The 20,191-nt window shown below is 51.8% G+C and overlaps 1 protein-coding gene and 3 non-coding genes across 12 annotated transcripts; all 4 read right to left on the minus strand.

Moving 5' to 3' along the window:
* Positions 1-32: 32 nt before the first annotated feature.
* EIF4G1 (eukaryotic translation initiation factor 4 gamma 1) lies at positions 33-19,485 on the minus strand. 9 transcript variants are annotated; one of them, XM_060639386.3, is made up of 34 exons: positions 19,377-19,485; positions 18,500-18,556; positions 18,181-18,274; positions 17,796-17,882; positions 17,271-17,291; positions 16,518-16,694; positions 16,195-16,294; positions 14,982-15,094; positions 14,071-14,163; positions 13,800-13,866; positions 12,690-13,520; positions 12,319-12,407; positions 12,037-12,223; positions 11,809-11,942; positions 11,526-11,684; positions 11,172-11,357; positions 10,529-10,726; positions 10,159-10,305; positions 9,700-9,936; positions 9,431-9,535; positions 9,149-9,308; positions 8,848-8,948; positions 8,146-8,248; positions 7,813-7,915; positions 7,350-7,582; positions 7,101-7,219; positions 6,802-6,974; positions 6,375-6,500; positions 6,135-6,216; positions 4,028-4,126; positions 3,779-3,913; positions 3,587-3,668; positions 3,305-3,445; positions 33-659 (listed from the first exon to the last, which is right to left on the minus strand). In XM_060639386.3, exons 3-34 carry the CDS (start codon positions 18,238-18,240, stop codon positions 475-477), a joined length of 4,833 nt encoding a protein of 1,610 aa, XP_060495369.1. In that variant the 5' UTR covers positions 18,241-18,274; positions 18,500-18,556; positions 19,377-19,485; the 3' UTR covers positions 33-474. The 9 variants fall into 9 exon arrangements, with proteins under 9 accessions (XP_060495369.1, XP_060495367.1, XP_060495368.1 ...); XM_060639384.3 differs by having other exon boundaries at positions 11,172-11,360; XM_060639385.3 differs by lacking the exon at positions 18,500-18,556 and having other exon boundaries at positions 11,172-11,360.
* On the minus strand, positions 9,024-9,099 carry LOC132684487 (small nucleolar RNA SNORD66). Its single transcript, XR_009612697.1, has one exon. It is a non-coding gene; the product is annotated as a small nucleolar RNA SNORD66 (small nucleolar RNA).
* On the minus strand, positions 9,603-9,666 carry LOC132684489 (small nucleolar RNA SNORD66). The gene has a single exon (XR_009612699.1). It is a non-coding gene; the product is annotated as a small nucleolar RNA SNORD66 (small nucleolar RNA).
* LOC132684488 (small nucleolar RNA SNORD66) lies at positions 12,560-12,628 on the minus strand. The gene has a single exon (XR_009612698.1). It is a non-coding gene; the product is annotated as a small nucleolar RNA SNORD66 (small nucleolar RNA).
* Positions 19,486-20,191: the final 706 nt, after the last annotated feature.

Consider the following 20,191-nt stretch of genomic DNA (forward strand, 5'->3'; position numbering starts at 1 on the left):
GGAGTAGGCCATAAAGCAGGGAGGCAGTGAGCTTAATTGAATTCATATTTAATAATTACAGGCACCGTGCCCCCCCCCTTCCCCCTGCCCAGGCAGCAGCAGGGGTGGTGCAGGGGCTGGGGCATATGCCCCCAGCAGCGAGGACGGCAGTCCCATGAGTGATTTTCAGAAAATAAAAAAGGACCCCAGGGGCAGGCGGTGGTGCCCCCCCCCAAGACACACCAAATTTCAAGACTTTATATATAATATATCTCTGTGCCCCAGGGGGAGGAGAGGGACACCTGGCAGCATCCTGGAGGGGGGCCCCAGGCAGCCCCACGCCATCCTGCCTCTTCAGCCATTTTATTAGCTCAGACACATCGCACTACAGGCACCCACTGCCACCGCCGCTGCTGCCGCCCCCCCTGCAGTCCGGGCGGCTGGCTGGGTCATCCGAGTGTCCATGGGGCTCCAAGTCCCCGGCCCCACCCGCCCTCAGTTGTGGTCAGACTCCTCCTCCTCCGCTTCACGAAGCCACTTGAAGAAGGCTGTGACAGATTTAAGGGCTACGCCCTTGCCCTGTTGCTCAGCGGGGTCCTTGCTACTCTCCCAGCTGTAGAAGGCATCCTCTTTCACCACGTCCTCGTCATACAGCGCATCAAAGAACATCCGAAGCAGGTCTGCAAGCAGGCAGGACAGCAGTTAAGGAGTGCTGCCCACAACCACCCAACCCACTCCCAAGCTCCACTGTTAAAAATCAAGGCCCTGACCCATCAATCATCCTGACATTTGTGTGTCTGACCATTGATTACAGAGTGACTAGGTAGGTCTCTAACAAGGTGTTAATCTTACTTTACGATCTAAGACTGCTGCACGCACAGGAACAAATCACGCAGAACCTTACAAACCTGCCTTACCTTGGCAGCTTCTCCATTCATGATATATTTAATGAGGAAAACTATACACAGAATTGGTACTCCTAAATTTGGGAATCACAAAAGTCCCAGATATATCACTCACCAAAGTCAAGGGTTTATAACCTGGAACATTCACTGGCCACCATTACAGATTCTGACAAACTGTGGATCCCCATTTCCCCTTATTTTCCATACATCTGAACATACACATCCTCTCTAGCCTTGACATTTTTACGTGTGCCACATCCTTTGCCAGGATCATCTTTCTCTTGTCACCTTCCTAATGAATTTTTTTAGATTCAACTCCAGCACCCCTTCCTCTGACCCTCTTTCTCCCCAACCTGGCTTCTAGTGAAGCCCTCCCAAGCGCTTGTCCTATCAGGCCTGAACACAACCTGTCCCATTCCCCATACTGTACTCCCAATCTTTCCAAAAGCAAATGGAGGCCAAGTAGTGAAACATTTCTTCTGAATAAAGAAATAAAGCATAGGTTCTACAGTCTAGGCCTGGGTGAAACGCTGACAGCCATCTATGAGAAGCTGCAAACCAGGATGTTCCTGAGGGCGCACACACCCTCAAATCCACAACCACCACCCGTGGACAGCCCCCCAGCCCCATCCTACGGCAGCAGAGCATTCGTCCCAAACTTGTGCTCCAAATCCGGTGCATCCCACCCACCCTGGGGACCCTACACAATCAATTATCCACTCTGCCCTGTATCTTCAAACCCAAGTTTCTCCCTTCTAAACACAAAAGGCCTCCATCGCAACCACAATCTCTTACAGTCAAACAAAAGATTTTTGTCTTTGGACAAGACATTAATTAAACACTTTGTCTACACTTGCTGTTTTCCTTTTTTCCTATCTCACTCAAGTATTCCTCAGTCCTTTCCAATCCAGAGTGTCCCCTGCTCTACTAAATACTGTTTATGCCAGAGCGGCCTCCATGTTTTTACACTCCAAAGGCCCTAAACCGTCAGCTCTGCTCCTATGGAACTCTCAAGCAGCATCTAGCATTACTGACCACTTCCCCCTCCTAAAATTACTTTGTCCTTTGTTCACAGGGCCCTGTCCTCCTCTGGTCCCTCCCTGTGGGTCCTCTACTTCCTCAAGGCTCTATCCCATATTCTCATTGCTCTCCCTTGGGCAATCCCATATCCTCTGAGGACTTGCACATGTGTTGCCCTGGGTCAGCTTCTCACAGATCGGCCACCAACCCTGACCTCTTCCTCTCCAAATGAATTCCCATACTCAGCTGTCTACCTGACATCTCTGATCACCCCCACCCAGGGACCACAAACCCAATTATGACCAAAATCAACTTGACCCAGTGTTCCCAACCCCCAGAGTGAACGGTATACCACACTATCACCTCACTCAAAGCATCCTGGGAGTCATACATTAACTTGTCTCATCACCTCTTCCCCCTTAGGCCAGTGTTATGTCTTAACTGTAGTTACCTCTCCCAGCTTCACTGCCACCAGCAACACAACCCACTCCTAATTTGCTGCTCTTGCCATGTTCACACTTAACCCGTTCCAAACCATTCTTCCTACCAACGGCCCGGATGAGCTAAAAACTAAAATCCCACAAAGCCTTTTCCTGTCCTTAGGCTGAAGGCCAAAACTTGTCCCACGGCTTAGACAGCCCTGCATGACCTAGCCCACGTCCATCTCTCCAGCCCCATCTTGCCTCACATACGACTGGCTGCTGTGCTCGCCCACACTGGCCTTTCTTGAACAGTTCTCTTACTTTGTGTCAAGTACTTTCTGCCTCAGGGTCTTCCTTTACACACACAGTTCCTTCAAATCTCCCCCTCCAACTGGTCATTTAGCTACCATTTGTCACTTCCCACTCATTATCCTTTAGACTAGGTGTCCCCAGAGAGCACCCCAAGGACCCATCTTCCAACACTCATCACCACTGTGTTACTCTATGCCAACACAGAACTGTACTGGACTTTATCACTGCCAATGTCCCAGTGCTCTGGCACATACCTATCTGCTGAATGCATAATCTCAGGCACATTAACCTAAGCCTCAGTCTCCCAATAAGAAAAAGGGGATAACAGCATTGGCCTTAAACAGTAGTTGTGAAGATTAAATAAGGCAAAAAAAGAAAATTATCTCAACCCCATGCCAAGACGCCAGAGCACTCAGTATTTAGAAATTGTTATCACTTTTCACCTCCACGCTCCTGGCACAGAACAGTAGTCAAGTAATCTTCACGATGAGTCTAACTTCTTCCATTTGTAGGCAAAGAAATAAGCAGTGCAGGGGGAAGGAATCAATCACCAGGGCATTTTGCTCTCCTATGACCAGCCCCCTTTCTTGGGTTGAGACCCTTTGCAATGACTGCCTCCTGTTCTCTGGCAGCTCCTCCACCCCACCCCTGCAGCCCGGCTCTTACTGGCGGGCTGTTCTAAGGTCACTACAAGGGCCTGGAGGGCGTAGAGCGCCTGCAACTCCTTCTGTTCATCACATAAGTATTTCTGTAGCAGTTTCGCTCGAGCTTTCAGCACCGCGACATCCACTCGGAGGGGCGTCTCAACTACAGGAAGAAAGATGGGGTTAAGCAGAATAATGCACCCTCAGCCTGGTCCAGTCCACAACTAGGAGGCAAAGACCAAAACCTTCCTCCCTCCATCTGCTGGGCCCACCCTTGCCCCTCCATCTCCCTGGCTCCTCTTACAGATAATTGCAGAATAGCAGACAGCTGTCATGAGGGCCCGAACTAGTGTGTTGGATGCTACCTGCTGCTCACTCAGGTTGGCCTGTGCAGAAGAGAAACAAATGGCCTATATGTTCTGAATTCTGTCCCTACCCACACACCAAAAACTGCCTCTCCTGTATGCCTCTCTCCCAATATCCAGGAGAAACATACCTCTATCCAGTCAAACACCCGTTGGTTACTGCTGCCCTCCTTCAGCAGCTTCTCCAACTGTTTGCTCAGCTCCTCAGAGGAGAGCATCCTCTGGCCAGGGGCTTCAGACTCCTCGCCCAAGGTATACTCCACCTTCTACAAATGAAAAGACCCAAATAGGAGGTAAGTATACCATGTGAGTTGCTGAGGGAAGAGGGAGACGAATGGCCAGTCCCAAATGCTAGAATTAACCTAACTCCAGCCGCAAACCTGTTCAGCGACAAATGCACTGATGTCCTGGCCTTCAGGTACAAATTCTTTCCAGCTGAGTCCAGCTTCTCGCCACAGCATCCCCACCTTTTTGGGACCCTAGAAAATGTAAGACCAATTCAGTAACCCTCTCTCCCTCTAGACCTAGTTCCACAAATGTCATCTAGCAAATATTTACTGAAAGCCCATTAGGGGCCTAAGGGTTCAAATTGTTACAGAGATACCAACAGGCACAGTCTCTCCATGCCTACAGACTGGTACTACCACCCAAAGACACAAGAACTCATCTACCACAGTGCTAGGAAACTGAGGCGGGGGGTAGGGTGCGGTGGGGAGAATAGCCTAACAGCCTCTATGAAAGACATCAATTAGCTTTCACAAGATCACCTTTACTGAAAAAGGTAAACAACCAAATCCAAATACCTCATCCCAGACTTCTACATTCCTCGATGTTTCTTTTTCTAAAATTGCTTAGTTTTCCATTATTCCAACTTACCAAACGCTCATGGGAGAGGACAACTTCTAACAAATATGCCTTTTTAGTTATTAAGTCCAGAAAATTTTAGATACAGATCTATCCCTCCCACAGCCCCCAAGGCAAATCAGAAATCCTCACATAAACAATAGTCTGAGCCCATTTTCTGTTAGGGAACAAGGCATTCTGAAGACATTACTCTTAAAATAACCGACACTCAAAATGATGACATTAATCCTAAATAAGACTATTATACTTCACGAATTTTAAAGATACTCATTCCAACACCACTAAAATTGAATTGCCTCACAATTGATATATTACATTTAAACAAATGATCATAAGTTTTTTTCTTTATTAACAGTGCATGAATAACACATCCTGTAACCTAATACACCGGATTTAATGAACGCGGTAGTTCAAAGTACTTTTCTCTCTTTTTTAAACACAAACTATCCTGCTACACATTTCTACCCAAAAGGATTAATAGGACGCTGAAAGAGCAAGTCCCTTCCACTAAAGTCTCATTTGTCCAGGTCCCAGGGGAGCTAGACATTTTTTTTTTTTTAATGTTTATTTATTTTTGAGAGAAAGAGAGTGTGAGCAGGAGGCGGGGCAGAGAGAGGAGACACGGAACCCGAAGCAGGCTCCAGGCTCTGAGCCATCAGCACAGAGCCTGAGCAGGGCTCAAACTCACAAACCGTGACGTCATGACCTGAGCTGAAGTTGAAGTCAAAAGCTTAATGGACTGAGCCACCCAGGCGCCCTGGGAAGCTAAACTCTTAAAAGTGCCCTTCCCAGCTCTCACTACCAGAGTACCCTGCCCAACTTGCCTTTCCCATCTCTCCACTCTGACATTTTATAGTCACCACTTAACTTTCACAAAGCAGTCCCAGCGCCCTTCTGGAAAGGCTTTCTGTCATGAACATTACCAACCTCACAGTACTCAAGACACTCCATTTTGACTATTTTATTTCACGCTTTACTTAACACTGTTTTTATTAAGCTGTCATTTCTTACTTTTCTCTTCCAGCTGGTTTCCTATGTTTTATTCACGGTGGTATCTCCAGTGCCTAGTATGTGATTAGTAAATGTTTTTAAAGAATGCTAGCTTAACCGGGGCGCCTGGGTGGCTCAGTTGGTTGGGCAACTGACCTCAGCTCAAGCCATGATTTCACGGTTCAGTTCGTGAGCTCGAGCCCCACGTTAGGCTCTGTGCTGACAGCTCAGAGCCTGGAGCCTGCTTCGGATTCTGTGTCTCCGTCTCACTCTGCCCCGCCCCTGCTCACACTCTGTCTCTCTCTCAAAGATAAACAAACATTAAAAGAAAAAAAAAATTAAAAAAAAAAAAAAAAAAAAAGAATGCTAGCTGAATCAATCAATCAATCAATCAATCAATCAAGGGCTTCGGGTCTTAGATTCCCATTCTCCTCCAGCCTTGGCGAGAACTCAACAGGAACTGGTCAGTGCCAGTCTCAACATTTCCTCTCCCAGGTACCAACACAGAACTACCATCAATATTAACCCCATCCCACCAAAGGACCGTGAGGTTTCAGGGTCACGGCAAGGAGCCAAAACTGGATGGTGGGAAGAGAAGTCCTGACACATCACCCCCAAAAGGCTCTCACTCACCATGCTTTTACATAGAAGCCCCAGGATCTCCAGCAACAGAGAAGCAGCTTTGCCCATGGGTCTCAGAGGTTTTGTAATCTCCCTACAAGAAAATTACAGGGAGTGTTGATAGCCTCCAAAGCCCTCTCAACACACTACCCCATCCCTCCCTAAACCCAGGCATCGAACTTGCCATACGTCCCTCCTCTCCCCTCCCCAACTCTGTCTTTACCTCCCTTGAATCCCACTCAAGGGGCTTACCTGAACAGTTCCCCCATAGGTACTCCACCTTCCTGCAGAATGGGCGTTATGAGTTCTGCTAGGTAGAGCCACACATGGGGGATGTCAATTTCCATGTCTTCAGCCAATTCTAGGATTTCATACAAACTGCAGATGAAATGAATTCAAAGTCAGGGCATTCTAGGAAAGACCAGCCAGACCTCCCACCCTCCATCTGGGGCATCACGGCATTGTTAAAGGATCAACTGTGGAGCCCCTGGGGAGCACTTCCTAGGCACGGGGCAATTATCTCAAGCTAAAGCCACACTCCAGTCCTTACACGGTACACCCCTATCCCTGCCAAAAGATCTGTTAACCAGGACAGTTGAGGAACTCCAAGGTTCCATGGGTCCTATAAAGGAGGGAAGTCTGTGGGTATGGAAAAATAGGAGGCCCTAAGAAGGCATACCCTTGGTAGTACTGAGCAGTGGAGAGGTGCCCGGCAAAGAGCAGCTGGTGCAGCAGCCGCCCCATATGCTCACGAGCGATAGTGCTGCGCTCCAGTGTTGACTCGATGCCATGCCGCACAAAGATGAAGAGCAGGGAGGGTGAGGCCAGCTCCTGTACGCACTGCACTGCCTCCTGCAGGTGTGCGGGGCAGGAGGGAGAGGGCAGTCACCGTCTGGTCCAGACCCCATATTCCATGCCTGTCCACACACGTCCTTCCCTGCCCACTCTGCTGTCACTCAGACCCCTCCCAATGCCTACCTTCATGTCATTGAGATGGAGATATTCTTCGATAATGGCCTTGGATTTCTTTTCCAGCTCTTCCTCAGAGAGTGCAGCCTTTGGGGGGCTCACCGGGGGCAGGGTGGCTTCTCGCTTCACTGAAAGGGAAAAAACAGATTGAGGACTTCAGTTCTAATTTTCCTAGAAAGAAGGGCCCAGAGCTCTGAAGACAGTCTGGGGACTGCCTAGTCCCAAACATACCCTTCCCTTCCTCTTCCAGCCCCTTACCAGCATCCCGCCCACGGTCCCGATCCTCCGTGAGACTAGCTGCCTTGCGCAGTCCCTCAGGCTGGGAGGGCCGCTCTCTACTCCGTTCTTCCACTTCCTTGCTGAAGCTCCGCTTAGTGGCAGGTGTCCGAGAGCGATCGAGCCGGTCTCCACGCTCACTTCCCCGTTCACTCCGCTCTAGGCGGTCTCCCCGGTCCCCGGCTTTCTCACCTCTTTCCCGGCTCAAGCTACTCCTGGAGAAAAAAGCAGGCACGTCACCTCTCACCTATATGCCTAGCTGCTCTCTTGTATTAACTATCCAACATGCTGAGCAACTGCAGGGCCTAGTTCCTGGCGTCAGGAATGTGCCCCATCTAGCCAGAGGTTCTGAGCATTACAGGTGTGAGGATTCCCATAGCAACCACCAAAGTCCAATCACAGCACTCTCACAGCATAAAGAAGAAAAACATCCAGGAAACCTCACCTCTGTACCACACGTCTGCTATCTGTGTTTTCTGTAGGTACTGCTTGTTGAAGGGCTGAGAAGCGGTTCAAGGTACTAGTAGCTGGACGAGCAGCTTCTGATGCTGGGGAGGCAAAAAGCCCGGATCAGAATCTCTTGCTACTGTCTTCCGTTCTATCTCCTACTGTTTAGGACACTTGGTCCTAGTCCCGACAAGAACACAGTTTATTCCCCAGCCCCAAACATACGCCTCCCATTACTACCTAACCACTTTGTACCAAAAGCCTCCCTTATAGACAAGGCTCTGCCCTCAAGAGAGAATAGCCACCCAGCTCCTTACAACGGCCTCCATACCTGCATCAGAGGGCTTGGCTCCTGAGCCTCCACTGCTGCCCTTGCCCCAGCTCAATCGCCCACCAGGTGCAAAGAGCTGGTTGTTAGAATCAATGGAGCCGGGCTGAGGAAGGAAAGGGGAGTGGAGTCATGAGTCTAATCTGGCCGAAGCCCGCAGCCACAAGGTAGCAAATTGCCTAGACCAGGGGAAACTTTTCCTGTAAAAGGCCAAATAGTAAATATTTTAGCCTTTGTAGGCCATATAGTTTCTATTTCAACTACTCCACTCGGCCACTGTAGCACAAAAGCAGTCATGCACAATACTTCAGGAAAATGAGAATAGTTATATCCCAATAAAACCACGGATACTGAAATTTACATTTTGAATAATTTCATATTACATAATACCCGCTTTATTTTTTTTCAACCGTTAAAAAAAACACGAAGGCCATTTCTTAGCTGTGAAATGTAGAGAAGCAAGGAATGGGCCAGATTTGCTGTGAGTTTGCTGACACTGGCCCAGACGGATGTGAATACACCCCCTGCTAGAGCTGGCAGCCCTGTCACTAGCAATCTAACTAGTCTAAGAGGAAAAATTCAGCCGTTGCCTTCCCAACCTCAGAAAATGAGGGGACTGAGATCCAAACCTATGCTCAATGTCTGTTTGATCCCTCTTCACCCTCCCATGACCAGCACCCCTCCCTCCAATACACACACCCCTACCTTCGTGATCTTGGTGAGCCGTGAGGTGTCAATAGGGCGGCTGCCCTTGCTGATGGGGACTGTGTTCCAGCCACCATCATCCACAAGTGGGAGGCCTCGGCCTGGGACAAAGAGAGCATATTGCAATAATGAGTAACTCCTAGCAGCCATATCACCTGGGGCCAGCCCAGCCTCCCTTCCTCAGATCCTCAGTTCCATCACATGGTCTCAGTGGCCCAGACACGTGGCACTAACAAGAAGTCATCAACGGAAAGCTTAACCCCTTACTCTGCCCCCTCCTTAATCTGAGCCTCAAACTCACTAATAGGTGGGCCTGGAGGGCCACCCCGACGCTTGTCGCTGCCCTTGGCCATTAGCTGCTGCACTTTTACATGTTCCCAGTGCTCCTCCATCTCAGCCTCCTTGTGGATCTGGTCAATGGTCTTGGGACCCTGGTCCCCACGGCGTGGCACCCAATTGCTCTGTGGGTAGAGAAGGCCAGTCACAAAGTAATTACATCAGATGGCCAGACAAAGCTGTGTTGGGAACTGGGAACTGCGGGGTACAGGAAGCAGACCAGCAGTGGGAAGGAGAGGACACACACCCGTCGCAGATCCAGCACGTCTTGCAGCATAAAGCGGATTCGGGATGAAGTCTTCTTTTCCTTAATGATTTTTTCCATCTGGTTGAAATACTGATCCATCCGGGGCTAGGAAGAAGCAAAGGCATCAGGTCAGGAACTTGTAATACCTCACCTCCAACTGTAGGCCTGGCCCCTCCTCAGACCTTCAGCTCCATCACTGTGGCTCAGTGGCCCACACATGACAGCCCAACAAGGGGTCTGTCGTCCCTTCCACATCCCAGGACCCCTACCTTGGCTTTTTCAAAGTCCAGATCTTTGCCAATGGTAGTGAGCAGACGACAAAGGCATTCAAGAGACTCTTCATCATGGTTCTTAAGTAGTTTAACCACACAGTCATGCATTATTGCCTCCGTTAACATCTTCAGCTTAAACAACTCCCCAATAAACTTGATATTCCCTAAAGAGCGCCGCCGGGCTATGTCTCGAGCCTCTTCCAACTCTTCCTTCAGGCGTCCTCGTTCTTCTGCCTGCCAGTTATAGGATAGAAATCCATCAAAAAGGTACCCAGCCACTGGGCTAACACGTCTCTCCTCCACTGCATTTGGATTCCTAAACGTAGCAACTACTCATGCCTTAAGGCAGAGAAACCTCCAAAACACCATGAACCCCCACCCCTCCCTTATTCCCACCCCCAATTCTGTAGCAGAGTAGCAACCGGATAGACAGTGGGTTGGTGGGTTTTCTCTCACCGTAGCAGCTTCATCCATTTCTTTCTGCTTCTTCTCAAAAACCTCATCATCATCTTTGTCTTTCTCAAACTCCTTCTGACATCGATTCAACAACAGTTTTCGGAAGTTCACAGTCACTGTTGGCTTTTCTGTAGTGGGCACTTTCAGCTGTACGTCAAAGAGAATGTCACATTTACACTGGTCCCAAGTGGGAAGGCCCTCCAAGAGTCTTTAACTACCTAACCCAGGAAGACCTCTGGTCCCCAATCTGCCTCCTTCTGGCTGCCATCAACAGCACAGGCTGGAAGAGAACCAAGAAGCTGGACTCAAGGAGTCTCAGGAAGAGAAGTAGGGAACTAGACCACAAGGTTTAGTAACAGTGGAAACTAACCGCCATGAGGCAGCGGCACATGTTGGCATAGGCCACAGAGAAGTTGGGCTCTGAAATGGCCTTCTCGAAGATGAGGTCAATGACCCCTTTGAGGCGTTCCTCAGTGTCGATGGCCAGCTGTGTCACCTGCTTCATCAGCTGCTGGAACATCTGGGGTGTCAGCTTATTCAGTATGGAGCGCACCCTGCGGAACAGGTCCTGGCAGAGGGGACAGAGAAGACACAGGATCCAGTGAGGTTCTCAGAAGAACAGAGGTCGCTGGGAGGAACAGTAGAGGGTGGTAGGGACTCAGGTAGACACTAGTGATAAGAATGACAGAAACAGGAGCAGCTGGGTGACTCAGTCGGTTAGGCATCTGACTCTTGATTTCAGCTCAGGTCTGATCTCACAGTTCATGAGACAGAGCTCCAAGTCGAGCTCTCCACTTTCCGTGAGGAGCCTGCTTGGGATTCTCTTGGTCTCCCTTTCTCTCTGCCCCTCCCCATATGCACATGCACTCTCCCTCTCTCTCTCAAGACAGATAAACATTTAAACAAACAAACAAACAAAAGAACAGAAGAACAGAAACAGAGAGGGCAAAGTTGGCTCAGAGGGCAGACCTTGAAAAGAAAAATTGGAGACCAAAAACAGCACTTGTCAGTACCTGGGTTTTGCTGCCATCAGCATCCTCTTCCCCTCGATCCTTATCAGCAGCTGTCCGCTTGCTGCTGGGTTTCCAGGCTTTCTCTGCTTTGTTCAACTTTATATCTTCAGTCATTAACACCGTGGCAATGATCTTGCGTGGTTCCTTTCGGGGGCCCTGCTGAGAGCGCCGGGGTCCCAGACCAGCCTGCTAAGCAAGGGGCAAGAACAAGTGAAGACACAGAGCCAATCAGCACAACCTGTGACACTGCCACCATGCATCTCCAGGGCAGTTTTCTCCCCATCTCTCAACAAGACAAGGGAGCCATCCCCCAAACCCCCTTGACCATCTGTCCCTCCAGCCAGTCCCACTCACCGGCCCTCGGGGCAGCTCCCCACCTGGCCCACCCCTTGGGGGCCCACGGTTGCTAAGGGCTGGTCGGCCAAGGTTGGCAAAGGAAGGAGTGAAGTCTGGGCCGCAATTTATGCCTTGAAGTCTAGCGGGGTCCAGTGGCCGTAGTGGTGTTTTATTGGCCTGTGAAGAGGACGCAGAAGGCATGAGAAACAGTTATGGCTCTTGACTACTCTCTCAGGACCTCAGGCACCTCCCCCAGCAAGCCCGCCAGCCCAAACTGACCCTCCCCCTCAAGCCTACCAACCTTATCCAACACCACATCGCTGATATGGGGCAATCCCTCTGGCTTCTGCATACTGGCAAAGATGAACTGAAAGCCAAGCAGGAACTCACGGTCATAACGCTTTTTCTCCTCAAGGTTTAGAGGCTTCCACTGATCTACGAGGAACACAAGATGAACCAATCATATACACTGGTCTCCTGGGGGCCTGGCAAGACTACACAACCCTTCTCAACTTTTCCCTCAGCATACCTGACTTATACTCATACTTCTGCTCCCCTGGCTGGATGTTCTCAGCATTGTGAATTTTGTCTTCCTTTGAGTCCCAGGTCTCATCTGCTTCCTCAGGCCGGGGGGGCACACTGCTGCCCTCAGGCTCCAGACCAGGGCTGGTGCCTACAGGAGGCTGATTTTCCACCTCTGGTACTCCTGGGTTCACCTATAACCACAGGACACCCCATTTTGGTTACAGTATGATCACTGTTCCATACCCACACTCTGCCCTCTCCCCTCCATTACTTTCTGCTCCCTTACCTCCTTGAAGGCATCTAGAAGGTCTCCTACAGCCTCCTTCTTATTGAGCTCCTTAATTTTCCGTCTCCTCTTTGGCACAGACACTGCCACTATTTATTTAGGGGGGGGAAAAAGTGGGAATAACTTATATGGGGAACAAAAGTGGGAATAACTGGGGAAATAAAAAGCAGCTACTGTATAGTATTTCCTCTTTCCAACATACCCACTGTGGACTTAAAATTCCTTAATCTCGGAATTTTAGCTCTTAGGGTCCACGACAAGGCTTCTATGACCCAGACACAGTGGCACAAATGAGAGGTCATCAATAAAGAGAAAAAAAAAAAACCACACCTTTCAGTCCGCCCCACTTCTACCATCCCATCACACCTTACCTTGGGTGGCTGCTGCTGCCTCCAAATTCTGAGGCAGGTGGGCTGCAACAGGGGTGCTCTCTTGGGGAAGAAGTTCCTCTCCTCCTTTCTCACCCTCAGCATCTCCTGTTTCTCCTTCTTCTTCATCTTCTTCCTCTTCCTCCATTTCCTCCTCCTGGGCGGGGGAAGCAGCTGGAGGAGCCATAGCTGGAGTGGCAGAGAGGATGGCGGGGGGAGCCACTGATGCTGTAACCTCCTTGGCCTGCTCCTGTGGCTCACTGACTGGGCTTAAGTCCACAGCTGGTGGCGAGGGGGCTCCGTTGAGCAGTTCCTCAGGTTGGGCAGTTGGAGCAATGGGCACGGGGGATTCAGAAGGACAAGCTGGGGGAGGGAGAGGAGCAATCTCGGGGCTCGACTCAACCTCTGGTTCCAGATCCTCAGATGAGACCATGCCGTTAGGTTCAGGCAGAATTTCCACTTTGTGAGATGCAAGGGGGGTGGGAACCTGGAGAGGACTGGAAGAGAACTCAGATTCTGGAATCGGTTTGCTAAGTGTCACTTCTACTTCCAGTATGGGTTCAGCGAGGGGAGTGGGTTCTGGAGAGAGGCAATATGGCTCCCTAGTTTCACGGGGCATGGGGGTGGATTCTTCTACAGACATCTGGATCATCCCCGTTGTCACAGTGTCCCCAGGAATGGAGAGGACTGCAAGATTAGGCTCAGACCCCGGTTCCAAGATTGGGGGTGGTGATGGGGTCGGACAAGGTGACGAAGGCTGGGATTCTGAAGGGCTGTGCTCTGGGCCAGGCAGCCCCGGCCGGCTCCCAATGACTGCTCCCTGGGACCGGTCATCTGCACCACAAAAAAGACAAGTAATTAAAAGCAGGTCTTCAGTGCTGTTGTTCCTCCTCCTCCCAGCTAAGACATTCCCGGCCTAAATCACCCCTGCAATCTTCTCCTATCTAAGCCTTTTCCCTTCTCACCTAAAATCTGATCCACCCGCAAAATCCCACTACCTAAAACCTAAGTCATTCTTCCCTGGCACCCAGGTCAAGTCACTCCACCTCCTCAGCATTTGAAACTGTCACACTCCTTTTCACAATAAAAGCTCTGCCCCACCTGCTTACCTACCTGGCCGGACAACAACAGCAACCTGGGGTGTCTCCCCATTAGCTTGAGGCTCCAGACCGCCTCCCGTCTGCAAGACACAAAGAGTTACCAAGTTTGCCCTGAAGAGGCCCACAACCCTTCTCTACTAGAGCCATTTCTACTTTAAGTCTGCCTAAAAATCCAGGAAAACAGGAAAACAAATCCCTTAGTTGGAAAAAAAGATCAAAGGACTTGAGAGTCCAGGTCAGAACAGCCATCGTAGCCAGGGCCTCACTCAAAGAGCAGACAGTACCTGGGGAGGGGTGGGTGTGGAGGCGGTGCGGGCCCCAGACATGATCTCCTCTGTGATATCCTTCCCTCCTTGGTTTGGATCTCGAATTCGGATCTGGGGAAAGAAAGCTCCGGGATGAGTGGGAAGCAAGGGGAGCCCACCTTTCCACCCTGCCCCACTCCTAAGACTCCACACCAACCCCCCACTCCCCACTGGGAAGCGGGTGGGTGAGTGCCAGAAACCCCATGAGTTCTACTGTCAACCCATCCAGCTCATCTTGTATTCCCTGCCCTGGCCCCCACCCCTAAGAGACCCTTGACCTCACAGAGCAATCTCGTACATCACAATGCCCCTCCCTCCCTCATCCCTGCCCCACCAGCAGTCCCCAAGTCAATTGGCTGCACACCCTAGAGCCCAGGACCCCCATCTAGCACCCATCCGGCTCACTTGTGGCTAGTCTGCCTGATCTCTGGGGGCAGGGCCCAGATCCAGTGGGTGGAGCCAGGGTGACTCAGCGGCTTCCCCAGCCCTGGCACCCTATTCTGGGCACCACGCCCAGGGCTTGAGGATTGAGCAGAGGCGGAGGCCTCAAGAGCTTCCAGGACTGGGAGGTGGGGGGTGGGGCCACAGAAAACAAACCATTTCCAAGACAAGCCACCAGAAACCCAAAACCGAACATAGATGTTATAGACCCCAGAACCTTGGTCTCTCAGGAACTCCTGCACTAGCCACTTCAGTTCTTCCCATGAGCTGCTTCTACACTGACGTCTTAGTACCTTATACTTTACAGAGAACCTGAGCACTTCAGATCCCCATTCTCTATCCGCTCCCGGCTGAAGATCTCCTTCCTCAACTTTCTGCTCCCTGACCCACAATGTCTGACCTTGATTCTCCCTTTCCCAGATGTCCCAGAGCCCCTTGCTGCTACTCACGGTCTTCCGCTCCCTCTTGGGAGCAATCTGGGGTGGCTGGTTCATCAAAACTGGGGCGGGGGCCACACCAGTGGGAAACTGCTGCACACCCTGGGCTGGGTAGTAGGCGCCAGCTTGGGAGGGGGGATGGGCGAAGGGGGATGGAAGGGACACAGAAAGGAAGAATGGTGGCAGTGTCAGGGCCCAACCATGTACAAATGCCTGCTTGAACACCTCCCATCCCCAGAACCTCTCATCACCCACGGCCGGCCCCTCGCCCTGCCCCACCCACCTCCCCAAGGGAGTTAGGTGTCTATCAAAGCTGGGGAACCAGTCTGAACTGCGTTTACAAGAATTCCTGACACTGACACACACACCTTATAGGCGCACACTCCTTCCCCTCCACACCAGCTACCACTACCAGAACTTCTGTTTCTCTTCTACCCTATAAGATAGAATGTATGCCTCCGACCCCCAGCAACACACACACACATGTATTCTGAGGGAGCAGCAACTACTTAACCTGAAACAGAATCAGGTCTTTGGCTGGGAATGAGAAAAACAGATTTGCCAACCCTGTCCCACTCAACCTGAGTCCAGTTCCAATCTCCAGCCCTTTACTAAGGGGCAAGGAAACAAAGAGTAACATTATGAACCAGGCCCAGGAAGTGGAAAAATTAATTCCTTAAAGCAATGGTCTCCAAAATGGGATGCATTCTTTAATCTCATCCATAATATCCACTTGTTTGTTTTTGACAAACAACATGTTATTTGTTTAAATGATGCATATGTATAAACAAACAAAACACACATATTAGAGGTACACACTCAAAATATTTCCTGAGATGATCAGAAAATTTTGGAAACCACTGCGATAAAAAAAACGAATCCTTTCCTAGAATATAAGTGAAAAACAGCTACAAAATCCTCTCAAATCCACATTACATGGGCTCCCACCAACCACAGAACAAGTGTCACAGGAAATGTTTACTAACAGGCCCTCAAACTTGTGCATGACCCTATATTCTTTGACCTGAGAAGGACTCCTAACTCTCAGCAATAGGATAAAACACTACCTGCCCCTCACCCAACAAGTTACATATTAAGCACCAATCCCTACTTAACCCTATCATTTTTAGACCAAGGAATGAGCCTAGGAAGGGTCTAGGAATTTATAGGTGAGTTTAGATGCTCCGTGGGACTCACTCTCAACCTGACTCCTTCCCCTGCTTACCATAAGTTCCAAACTCTGTAGGGCTTGCACCCGGATAGAAGCTTGGGGCTCCTGGCTGTACAGGATACTGCTGTGTCGGGACAACATATGTGGAACGCCCCTGGTGGGGAAGGGGGAGGAGGGGAGAGCAGTTGAGGGAGCTATGAGTACCATATCAAACTACAAAGAGAACGTAGGGCAAGACAGGACAGGTCAACTATGGGCAATGACCAAAACAAAGTCCCACCTCTGGAAAAGAGATGGGACTGGAGGGTCAGGGTAAGGGAGGTGGGGGTTCAGGTTTAAGGTTCCATGGCTTCCAGTCCCCAAGCCTCCAACCTCACCTGTCCAGGGATGTAGTAGGCCCCTTGGGAGGCTGAGTAGGAAATCTGGGAAGGGATCATCATTACTTGGGATCCAGCAGGGTAGACATGAGCAGCTGGGCCAGGGCGGGCGGGGGCTGCACTCTGCACTCGGGAGGCTGCACTGCTCGGGGGCTGGGCCCGGCTAGGGTAGAAGTGCTGTCAAGAGCGAGGAAGGCAGTTGGCATTGGGAAAGGAAGGAAGTGGACAGCAAAATGGCCACTCCACAATGTCTCTACTCTGGAGAGAAATACTGAGGGCTTTGGAGCACAGGGACCAATCCTAACTCACTTGACCAACTGATGATTAAGTGGCCTCTTGTACTCACACATACTCTCCACATTCAGGTATACACTTTGCACTCCATGAATATACTCCCTCACTGCCGCGCATACTCACGTCACTTCCACCAGGCTACGCTCTGCAGAGGCTTCCTAACACCCAGATGCATCATGCCTAAGTGAAGCCCTTTTGGGCAACATACTCCCCAGCATGCATTGCTCCACCCTAAGGTACTGAGAAACTAACCACTAACATGCAACAGTCTCCCAGTTCCCAGATATGCACTCTGCAAGACTTAGCCTCTAACATGCATCGGTCAGTCTCAGACTGAGGACCTTAACAGCAAACATGTCCCCACCCTGAAGACCCCCAGTCCCTGTATCTAGTCCTCGACTAGGGCAGAGGATAATGGTGAGACTATGAGAGGGTCCAGGATTAGCAAAGGGGTATTACCTGCAGAGACCTGAATCCTCCCTGAGAGCACATGGGGACAGGAAAGAAGAGAATTATCTCCAAGGTGATGAGGGGGAAAAATGAAGGAAGTAGGACAAGAATGCTGCCACTTAGTGAGAAAGAATTTAGGGAACAGAGAAAGGCAAGAACCAGCTGGAGTGTTTACTTTGCCATAGTCCAAAGAGAAAGAAGGGAAGGGAAATGGAGCAACCACAACCTCCCAGTAAAAGAAGGAAATAGGAAAGAAAACAGGAGTTGGCAGCAGGGCCCAAAGCACTGCTCCCAATTCTCAAGGCACCAGGACCCCTACTAATGCCACCCCACAGACTACATACTCCCCAAGGGGCCAGCCACCGTAAGTAATCAACAGCACAAAGTGCAGAGACACATGAAAGAACACAGAGCAACTATCAGGAAATTGGGGCAGATACAGGGTCTCCACAGTTTCCATGCTAGGCCCAAACTGGCCTAAGGTTTCCATGGCTCCCACCCAGGCACCCTACTCCCCTCCCCACAGCCCCTCACCTGGCGGGGCTGAGAAGGCGTGTTCATTTGTGTCGCTTGTGGCGTACTGAACACCACCGGTGCTGTCTGCCCCGGGGGAAACGCTGGCTGAAGGGGGGAGACCAGAGTTCAGCAAGAGGGGAAACCCGGGTGGGGCAGAAACCCAAGCTGGTAAAGTAAGGGGAGCAGACCTGTGGCAAGAGCTTTAGCAGTCCACATGCCCCCTCTTCCCCATGACAGCCCCTGGGAACAGCCCAGGGGCCCTGTCTCAATTTGGCAGCAGGAAGCTGCACTTTGCCCTGACACAGATGGGGGTGGGAAAATCCAGAGGTTGGAACCTGTTCCTGACCAGCTGCCTGGTCTCCCCCACCCCCACCCCAGTCTCTGCTAATTCCTCCCTAATTACCTGTGGGAGTCCAGGGGATGGGGCAGGTGGGGGGCCTGTGGGCTGTGGAGCTTTGTTCATTTCATTTGGTGCCACATCAGGGTCCCCCCAGCACCTGTTGGGAAAGAGTGGAGCTCGGAAAAGGAGAAGGGACCCAAGCTTAAGGCAAATGGAGTGGGGGGAGGGGTTGAAGCAAGGGCCGGGTTCCACACCGAGTCCCGGAGGCGCGAAGGGGTTGAAAGAGCAGAAAAGATCCAGCTTATGTCCCCACCAACACGTTGTCAAACCAGCATCACCTCCAACCACCCCCCTGATCTGCTGAAACAGCCCCCTCACTCACCCCCTCGGTTAAGAATAAGTCCACGGTGCGGCCTACAGGTTCTGGGCATCCGAGGGCCTGGGGTTGGGAGGTGAGGGGTATCAACCTGGCTCCGCGGGGCCCAAGACCAACCAGACCGGAAATTCCAGGTCTCGCTGGCACCAGGCTCCCGGATCACAAACGGAGCTAGCAGCTTCGGCCGTGGTGTCCCCACCCCCCACCTGGGGACACCGGGTTCGGGGCCAGGCCCAGGGGCACACAAGGCACGCCTGCTGCGGGTGGCCGCAGGGGCACCCGCGCGGGGCCAGACGCGAGGCCTGCCGCCGCCCAGGAGTGGAGACCAGGAAGGGCGGGAGTCGGGCCGTAAAAGGCCAGGCGGGCGGCGGCCGAAGAGGAGCCGGTTTCTAGTAAGTGAGGGTCGGCCCGGAGGGCGGGCGGGGCCGGGGGCTCCTCCCTGCCCGCCGCTGCCGCCTCCCTCCCCTGCGCCCTCCCTGCGCAGCGCCGGCCAGTGCCAAAGAACAACGTGTCACTTCCCGGCGGCCGGGCCGCAAAGGGGGGAGGGGGCGGCGGGCCGGGAGCCGCGGTGCCTGCGCCCGCGGGGCCCCCTCGGGTCAGACCGAGGTGGCACTTCGCGGCCGGCGAACCCGGCGCCCTCCCAGCCAGCGGGGACCGCATATTCCGGCCCTGCGCTCCCCCACCCCCACCCAGCAGCCAGGCCGGGCCAGGCCGGGCACACGTGGGCCAGGGATCGGGCCCTGGCGGGCCGGGGCCCGGGCTTGGGCCGCGGGGCCAGGGCGCCGGGGCGGCGGCGCAGGGTGGCCGGTCCCGGCCCGGATGGCGGCGGATGCGGGGGGAGGGGGTGGGGGGGCCGGGTCGGGCCCGGACATGGCGGCTTTACCTTCAGTCTCCTTCAGTCCGCGCGGCCGAGCCCCACGCAGCCGCACAGACGTAGTCCACAACCATTTCCGGCTCCCCGCACAGATCCCGCTCGGCGGCCACCGCTTCTCCGCAGGCGCAGCCGGCGCCCCCACGTGACCGGCGCAGAGGGAGGAGCTACCCCCGGCGCCGCGGAGCACAGAAGATTTGCCCCGCCTGGTCATGTGACAGTCACTGCCCGCCCCCGTGTCCCCTCCCGAACTTTGGAACTTCCAGACTGACCCCCATCTGCGTCTCCGTTCCGCGGTTCTTTAGTTCATTCATACTTAGAGCATTTATTGAGTGCATACTAAGTACGAGGCGAAGTGCTGGTCAGGGACTGAGAGTAGCGAAATTCATTAAAGACTCAGTCCTGCCTAAATAAATCATGATACAAATAGGAAAATAAAAATTATGCAACCTTTGAAGATAAGGTGATTGAAATACCTATTAAACTGAATGTTAGGCCAGAAAGATTGAAACATTCCAAGAAATTAGTATGAGATTTGCCTCCCAAAGATCAGCCACTCCCAGGGAGGGACAAAAGTCAATCATGGAAAGTTCGGAATAATGACGAAAGAAGTAATCCCAAAACCCCTTCCCTGCAGCCAAAAGACTTGGCACCAGGAGGAACCGTCCTAGAGCCAAATACACGTACTCAGATGGCCTGGGTTTTAATCCAAACTCTGCTGCTTCCTGGCCATGTACCTACTACCCACCTACTTAATAACTGTTATAAAAATGGGAAGATTTGAAACCAGGCAGTCTGGCTCAAATCTAAGCTTTTAACCATGCTGC

The sequence above is a fragment of the Panthera onca genome, chromosome C2 (genome assembly GCF_046562875.1).
Source record: "Panthera onca isolate mPanOnc1 chromosome C2, mPanOnc1 haplotype 2, whole genome shotgun sequence".
In the NCBI taxonomy this organism is placed as follows: Eukaryota; Metazoa; Chordata; class Mammalia; order Carnivora; family Felidae; genus Panthera; species Panthera onca.